This window comes from Trichomycterus rosablanca, chromosome 4 (assembly GCF_030014385.1).
Source record: "Trichomycterus rosablanca isolate fTriRos1 chromosome 4, fTriRos1.hap1, whole genome shotgun sequence".
NCBI lineage: Eukaryota > Metazoa > Chordata > Actinopteri > Siluriformes > Trichomycteridae > Trichomycterus > Trichomycterus rosablanca.
Window position 1 is genome coordinate 14,091,872 of NC_085991.1, and position 9,088 is coordinate 14,100,959.

The window sequence follows — 9,088 nt, forward strand, 5'->3', positions numbered from 1 at the left end:
TGAACTGCCAAAGGCAGCTCACTTGCGGCCCTGACGCTAACCTTCCTTACTCGCCGGCGCCACATTGGTGTCAGAAGTGGGATCGTGGTGTTTGGGTGGCTCTGATGGTTTGGTGAGCCAATATGCCCGGTCTGTCTGAGTGCGCTAGCCCAGGTGGCTGTAGGGGCAGGGTGCCCGGTCCAGCAGTGGGTGGAAGAGCGACTCGGCAGTGTAATGGGGTGCGGTCCGGACATGGAGCCACCCAGTGGACGCTGGTGAGTGGGTCACTGGGACGGTTGACCATTAGGGAGGGGGCAGTGTAGCGTCGCCACTGGGGGCCGGCACGGGCTTTACCCAGAAAGCCTTGCGGCAGTGGTGTCTAAGCTCACCGTGGCCGTGTATCCCGATGTTGGGAGTGGGGTGGCTGCGGTGAGGGCTGGGTAAGTAGCTTATATGTTTGTCTGTTGTATGTGTGTATGAATGGGTTAAGTGGCTAGAAGGGATGTTTGGGCCATGGAAGGAAGTTATTACGAGTTTGGTGATGTCAGTATGTGTAGGATTGGTAATCTTAGGGATATGTTGTTGTTGTGGTATCCCGTGCATCAGGGTATTAATAGAAAAATTTGTGATAGAAGTAGTGTGTAGAGGAAGCCGAGGGGGGCAGGATCCACCAGTTATCCAGATGGTGTTGGCTGATTTGTCGAGATATCATGTAGATGATGATGAGGAGGATGCCCTTGAAGATGGGCCGGAAGACCCACTTCGAGCAGTATAAGTGCTACTAACTCTGCTTAATTAAAGGTAAAACCGACCAGACAAGATGAGGAGAGAGGACCAGCACTACTGATCACACACCGTGATGAAGGAATGAGACTTGGAAGGACTGGCAGAGGCAGACACTGAGGGGACTGGAAGACCCACTTCAAGGGACAGAAGTGCCACTAACTGGACCTGCCTACAGGGAACAAACCACAGCAGAAAGCCCGACAAAACCGACCATGCGGAAGAAGAGTCCAGAGGAGCCACCGGAACAAGAAGAAGAGAAAGGATTTGGTTAGACTAGGAGGGAAAAACATAAACATATAGTTCGCAGACATGTAGATCATCTTTGAAAACACTAGTTAAGTACAACACACATAGTTTAGCTACAAAACGCAAGGGGTTAGCTCAGGATTGTGTACGATGTATATAGGTTTGGTACTCTGCTATTTTTAGAAGGATATTCTCTGTGTTACATCGTTTAAATGTTTGTGCTGCTGTGAAAACAGGTAAGACCGACAGGGGAGAATCCATAAGACATTAGGAGTCATGCAGAGACACAGGAGCTATGGGCCCCTTCTGAATATCTGCAGCTCCGTCTGGTGGAGGACAACCTGAACGGACTTCCTGTAGAAGCCACGCACCCATTGTTTTTATTTTATATTTCTCGTTTTTGATTTCCTATTTTTAAATTGCTTTATTTTGTTTTCCTGTTTTTAATATTTTTTGTTATTTGTTTGTTTGTTTGTTTTAGGGTTAGGAGCTGTTGCGATAGGTACGGTTCCTTTAGTTTAACTGGTAGCCTTTTTATTTTTAGAAACGTTTTATTGTAAAAAATTCAGCCCAGTGGCCATGTAAGTCAGAAGGGGTTAAATTGGGGGGTTGCTGACGGCTATCCTTATCTCCTGGAATCTAGAAACAGCTAACCTATAGTTAAAAGTTAATGTGAAAGCATTAAGATGCTTTCAAGGGGGGGATTGTTAGGTTTTTTGGAACATAACATCATTATTAAACATAAATTCAATATGGGAAGTTTTACGGAATTTTCCAAGTTTTACGACATGCATGCCACATGGCCGCCGCATGGTCTATTGTTCAACATGGCACCGGCCAGCCTCCTACCGAAGGGGGGGGGGGGGGGGGCGGAGCCTGGGCCTCTTTAGCACATTTCATTGGCTCCAACAGCAGCGGCGGAGGAGGAGCCCAGACTAGTTTAAAAAGAGAGGCGCATTGAGAAACGGTCTCTTTCTTACGTGGTTTTTTCTATACTGCAGGAGAAAGGAGTGCCGGCCGGCTTAGCTCTGATATATATTCACAGATCATTTTTACACTTAATAAAGTGTTTTGTAGAGTACTTTCTGGACTTCTCGACTGCTTTCTTCAGGACCTTTTGAACTAAAAGATTCATCCTAACACTTGCCAGGCAATCACAATGTGCATGCGTATAATGTATAGGCAATATAGCTTTTAGTATGCCCTGCCAGGGGTGTACTCTTGCATTGTGCCCATTGTTTTAAGGTAAATCGGACCCACTTCAAGGAATGTACAGTGTATATTTAATTTTAAAGTTAAAAAATAAAACTCAAAACTTGCTCTCATTTGGCCTCTCACACACCATCACTTACATTTGTTCCTAATGTCTCAGGAAGCGCTTATGTCTGTACCCCCCTCTTACTCTACTGCTGGTGCCACCTGCCAAATGTTCAGGTAAAATTACCCAAACTTGCTGTATCATGCTCCAGTTCATACAGCACAATAGAGACACTTTTTTGTTACTTTAAATTGATGTGTGTAGTGATGTTGTAACATCTGCACATCCTGTATGTGGTTTCTTAGAGACGTCATGAGTTTCATACTGAACTATTATACAGTCCTCAGTAGACTGTGTTCAGAAATGGCTCAACTATACAACTTACTCCATATAGGGAGATACATAACACTGATTCTCACCGTAACATCAAGTAATAATACAATATTTATTTATATTTGGTAGAAAACATTATGTTAATTAATGCTTATAATTAGGAGTTAATACATTAATTTATTGTGTTTATTTGTTTAAGTTTACTGACAATTTTATTTGTAATAAATGACACATTATTTTCTTTTTTCTTCACAACAGGTGGTTTTGCAGATGAAATTGAGCCAACAGATACCAACATCATCAGGAAAGAAACAGAGACTGTTACTCTAAAATGTTCATTTCAGTCAAGCAGCAGCAACATTCGGCTTTACTGGTACAAACAAAATCCTAACAGCGCACCACAGTTTTTACTGTATAAAGGTGCAAAAGGCCGAACAGATCAGAGCACTCCTGATGATCCTCGATTCATGTCTGAAACAACCAGTACATCTACTGAACTTATGATCTACAATCTAAAGCTGACAGATTCTGCTCTCTATCACTGTGCTCTTAGAGACACCCAGTGATACACAACTATTGAGATGCTGTACAAAAACTTACTTATGTGAAGTTCCTCAAAGCTCAGAAGTTATTTCTTTTTTTTTACACCTTATCAGATAACCACACACACACACACTTTTTTTTCTTTCTCTCTCACATACACATCCTTGTTGAATCACTCATTATAACCAGTTGTATTTCTTTATTTCATTTAGACACGTGATGAAAAACAAACAGTAATGATTTAGAATTTCCTTTATACTGTATTTAAATGAGAACAGCACAAAGAAGAGATATTTGCTTTACTCTAATAATAATAATAATAATAAATAAAATCGTTGTGCTAGGTTGTGCACTCACCTTCACAAACAGTGGAGGTTACAAAAGGAAAAATGCAAAAATGGCACAAACTGGCTACTGATGAATGAAAACTTTCTCGATTCGCAGTGCTTTAGGCGGGCTGAGGTGTAGCTATGGTAACAAACCGCAAATTAAAGAAACAGTGGCGTTCTACCCACATGCACTGTACAGTCAACGTACTGGGCACCTCTGCCCTACAGCATAAATAATCAGAGCTGGCCCAGAGCATTAACTAGAACCCCAAATCAGAAAATAATGGGACACTGAGTATTAAGTAATTAGTGCACATTCATTCCTGCTTTTCAGGCCTGCAACACATTTCAAACAAGTTGGGCCAGTAAGGCATTTCCAACTTTGTAATGTTGCCATTCCTTCTCACAACATTAAAAACACACATTCTCTACTGCGTACAGGTCAGAACTACAGGCAGGCAAATAGAAGTGTTTCTACTTAGCATGTTCTCTTTCTCACAGAGTTGCTGGCTCCTCTGTTACTTCCTCATACTTTATCCTGTACCAGTGATGCCAGGCTTGATCTGGTTTAGGTTTTCACCTGCACATATGCAGACTTGTCTTGGCACTTTTTACCCGACACAATATAACCTCTATGGACAAGCGAGCTGCCCCAGAGGCATCATGGTTCTTTCTGGCGCAGGTCCTATGTTTGGATGGGACCTGCAGTGCTGAGTGTGGGTTGCACCAGTTGGTGAGGTGGAGTGCTGCTCGTTCATTACAATATGATTGTGTCTTTCATTTGTTATTTTGTTTCTATAATTTTAGCCACCACTTTTATTTATCCTGTTCCCTGTTTGTTTTAGATGTTTTAGCCACAGTATTGTTCTACCTTGGATAAAGCATCCTGCAAATTGGGCTTGTTTTCAGTTCTTGCAGGTGCAGGGTTACACTTGGCACCTTAGTGGTGAGGCACAACCTGCCCTGTTACAAAATGATGTTCTTGAGATCATATGGCAACCCGTCTTTTTCCAAACATAATTAGCTATATATTTGTCATCGTTTTAATTTATCTAAATGCTTGTCTCAATGCAAATGCAAATTTGTCTCTATGTGCTTTTTAGGTACTTGCTTTAGGTACTTACATTTTAACGGGACACTTGATAATTTTTTGTATAGTTTAACGAAGCATTTGACAAAATAAGTGCTCGTCCTGGATTTGAACCCGGGACCTCTTGCACCCGAAGCGAGAATCATATCCCTAGACCAACGAGCCAGCAGGAACAAGAGACTTTGTGTTACTTTGATCTGCGTGACTGACCTTCAAAACTATGTTGTCTGGTTGAGCTGGTAAGTGTGGTCAGTGCTTGCATTACAAAACTATCAAAACCTCCAGTATCAGTACATAGACTGGTTATAACCTCTTTAAAGAGTTAAAACATGAAAAATATTTAAAGCCTCCAAATAGTAAAAACTTCTTTTAATTAGTCAACTGTCAGGACTAGGAAGCATTTAAAAGCTTTGTGCTGTTTTCATAAAGTACCTTTGTAACCCCATGTAATTAGACAGAATTTACATGTTTACCAATTTAATGCCACCTTTGATTTCTAATTGCACACTGTGATACATTATGAAGAGACATTTTGATGTCAACATTCTTTAGTGAAAGAGCAGGGGATTAAAGAAGGGATCCACACGGATTTTATCAGGAAACCTACACAACCTTAACTTTAACAGGATAAGACTCACACCCAAAGTGAGAATCATACGCCTAGACCAACGCTGCGTGACTGACTGTTAAAACTCTGTTGTCTGGTTGAGCTGTATTGACGTGTATTCTTGCATGACAAATCATTTATGCTTCATTGTTCCTCTCTCTCTATCCACCCTCTTTTATGACCGGTAGACTCTCCTAGCTATGTGGTCTACTGTGGTGGAGGTGAGTAAGCAAAGATCTGGGGGATATTGTGCTTTTTAAACCCGTGGCTTTATTTGACCATACCTGCCGGCGTGTGTGGCCTACGCTGCTGTGGTGTTCAACTGAGAAGACGCCGAAGGAAACGCAGCAAGCGAGGAGGGGCTCGGGCTCGGATTAGGAGGTATTTTCAGCTTCCAGATGAGCGTAGCAGCGCGCTCCTGGACATCAGATGTTTTCCCGGAAGCAGATGTTTTATCTCTCGGCACTCTCTGGAATACAGATACTCCCAGCTTCTTCAGCTTGCCTGCCCGTCACCTACCTGCCATCTCCCGGTGAGAGTACATGTCCGCAGCGATGGAATTAATAATCAGAACCTGCGTCCTCTTGAGTACCAGCCCCCGGTACACAGTGAAAAATCCACCTTAGTTAAAATGGCTCTTATTAATGCCCGATCGATTTCAAATAAGACTTTTATTCTGAATGACTTTATCAAGTCACGTTACCTGGATGTTTTATTTGTAACTAAAAAAGAGGTGGGAAAGGGTGGAGGTCTGACATCCATTTTTAAAAGTCGCTTTAACTGCCAGCTGATACCTGTAGAAACATTTACAAACTTTGAGGTTCAGCTGGTTAAAGTGGTTTTACCATCTCCACGGCTTTGTGCTCTTGTGAACCGACCTCCTAGGTTTAACAGTAATTGTATACATTAATTCCTAGATTTTTTATCTCTGATTGTTCCCAGCACTGACACTCTTCTGATTCTTGCTGACTTCAATATTTATCTCTGCTGCCCTTCAAAGCCTCTGGTCACTGAATTCCAAAACCTTCTAGACTCATTTAATCTTTTTCAGTGAGTTCAAAACCCCACTCATCAACATGGTCATGTTTTCGACCTGGTGTTGTCCTCTGGTTTTCCAGTCTGTGATGTGGAAGTTCAGGATATCTGTTTCTCACATTGGACGTTATTCCTTCATGTTTACTTAAGAGTGTTTGGGACGTTGTCGGCCCTTGTGTTTTGTCCATCATTAACGGTAGCCTTAATGATTGTGTTTTAAACACTATGAGGTTCACCCGCTCATCAAAAAATAAAACCGAGATCCCACCTCCTTCTCTAATTATAGACCAATTTCCAAAGTGCCGTTCTTATCAAAAGTTTTACAGAAGGTTGTCTATCTCCAGCTGGTTTCAGGGCTCATCACAGTATAGAGTCAGCTCTACTCAAACTGACTAATGATTTATTTATTTCTCTTGATTCTAGTCATTGTGTCATTGTCGTTATGCTGGATTTAACTGCAGCATTTGACACTATTGATCATAATATTCTTTTAAAGTATCTTTACTCCATCTCTGGGATTCAGGGGAAAGCTCTTGGTTGGTTTTCCTCCTACCTGAAAGACCGCTCATTCACAGTTCAAGTAGTTCCCATTAACTATGGTTTACCTCAAGGCTCTGTTCTGGGTCCTGTCCTTTTCTCACTATATCTGACCCCCCTGGGTAAGATTTTTCAGAAATTTGGAATGCACATTTGTTCTTTTAGTAAGGACACCAGAAGATTCCATCAAGAGATACAACAAAGTCTTGGAGCTGGTGAAAAAAGGCTTGACAAAGGCAGAGGCATAAATGTGGAAAACAGGATAAATGTGGATAGAAACACAATTGGTAATCAGGCCGCTATAGCGGAATTTGCGACAGTCAGTCCTGAAATGTTCCTTGCCCTGAAGGTTAATTTAAAAAAGGGCAGCAACTTACAAAAGTTTGCTAAGCTTTGTGAGGATCAGTGTCCTTGTGAGCCAAATCCAACCAAGATACGTGCATTGAAAGAAAAAGGTGATCTCCCTGACATGAACAAAAAGTGAGTGTACTGTCCAAAAGTATTTTAACTTGGTGGTTCATAGTTACAAATTTAATATAAAACTGCAAAAACTTTTTTGTTTTTGATATGTTTTTGTTTTATGAAAAGATAATGTGTACAATCCTTTTTGTTGTATGGTTGTAGCTGCAGCTGTTGGGAACATGGGAATAAGCATTTCCAAAAATATCCATTATTTTTATATTTTGGTCAATTGTTATGGTGTAGTTTTATATATATATATAATTCCCTTTGTACCAAAAACAGCCTTGGTTATCTTTGAAAAATTACAGAAGGTTTAGCTATTAGTTTCTTATTTAAAACTGTTTTTTGTGGCTGTAACTGTTCACACAAAGCAGTCTGTATTAATGTGTAGAGATGTTTTAGTATAATTTTATATGTTCTAAATACAATAAAGTAAAAACATTTACAAAGTCTCTCATGCTGGTTTGCTCAGTTTGTTTCTTATGATCTCATGTTTTATGTAGCAGGAAACATTTGGAAATTGTGCATTTTAATATGCACTTCAAAAGATATGCACCTTATTAGCAGGCATTTCACTGATCTGTAAGTTGCTCATACCTAATAGATAGATTCTGAAGGTGCAATGATAAATAATAGGTCCAGTGTTTAGTCCAGAATGTCCAGTGTTAACGGCGAATAGTGGTGTTCAGTAAAGTTATTGAGGTTGGAAAAAAACTGTTTTTAAACCGACTGGTCCTGGCACGTATGCTCCTGTATCTTTTCCCAGATGGTAGAAGGTTAAACAGTGTGTGGCTGGGGTGGTAGGGGTCCCTGATGATGCTGTGTGCTCTGCGCACACAGCGCTGGTGGTGAAGGTCTCCGATGGTGGGGAGCTGTGTACCGATGATTCGTTGAGCAGTTCTCACCACCTTGTGAAGGGCCTTCTTGTCAGCCACAGTGGAGCTGCCGTACCACACTGTCACACAGCTGGACAGTACGCTCTCGATGGTGCAGCGATAGAAGTTTGTGAGAATCTGGGGAGACAGATGGTCCTTTTTTTGTCTCCTCATGAAGTAAAGGCGCTGCTGCGCTTTCTTCACCAGACAGGATGTGTTGTGGGTCCATGAAAGATCCTCAGAGATGTGGATGCCCAAAAACTTAAAACTGGAGACACGCTCCACCTCGTCACCGTTGATGAGGACAGGGAGATGTGTACAGCTCTTGGTTTTCCGGAAGTCCACGATGAGCTCTTTGGTCTTCTCAGTGTTCAAATGAAGGTTGTTGGAGGAACCCCATGCCACCAGGTGCTGGATCTCCTCCCTGTAGGCCGATTCGTCGTTGTCCTTGATGCGGCCAACCACTGTGGTGTCGTCTGCAAACTTGATGATGATGTTGGATCTATGCAGCGGCACACAGTCGTGGGTGAACAGGGAGAAAAGCAATGGACTTAACACACAGCCCTGTGGAACACCTGTGCTCAGAGTCAGGCTAGAGGACACCTGACTACCCAACCTTACAGACTGGGGTCTGTTTGTTAAAAAGTTCAAGACCCAGTTACACATGGAGGTGCTGATTCCCAGGTCACTGAGCTTGGCTACCAGCTTGGTTGGGATTACCGTATTGAAGGCAGAACTGAAATCAATAAACAGCATCAAATAATGAATGATTTATTAATATATACACATGACTTGTAAATGTATATACTTGGTGGGGCACATCATCATGAAGCCATGCTGAATGTAGACAGATTTCATGATGCATAGATACATTAACTAAGGATGTGTAAATATGTAGTTAATTAATAAATGGATAGTTCAATAGAATTAAGAAGCAGTACACCAAACCAAAATATCCCGTCAACAATGGATGTGCTATAGTCTCCAACTGTACAACAGCAAGGTGGA

At 41.7% G+C, this 9,088-nt stretch overlaps 1 gene segment (V, D, J or C); it reads left to right on the forward strand.

Annotated features, from left to right (window-relative positions):
• The first annotated feature begins 2,632 nt into the window (after nucleotides 1-2,632).
• LOC134311835 (T cell receptor alpha variable 14/delta variable 4-like) lies at nucleotides 2,633-7,394 on the forward strand. The segment is given in 4 exon segments: nucleotides 2,633-2,699; nucleotides 2,861-3,164; nucleotides 5,652-5,772; nucleotides 7,368-7,394. Coding segments are annotated over 4 exon segments (519 nt in total).
• Nucleotides 7,395-9,088: the final 1,694 nt, after the last annotated feature.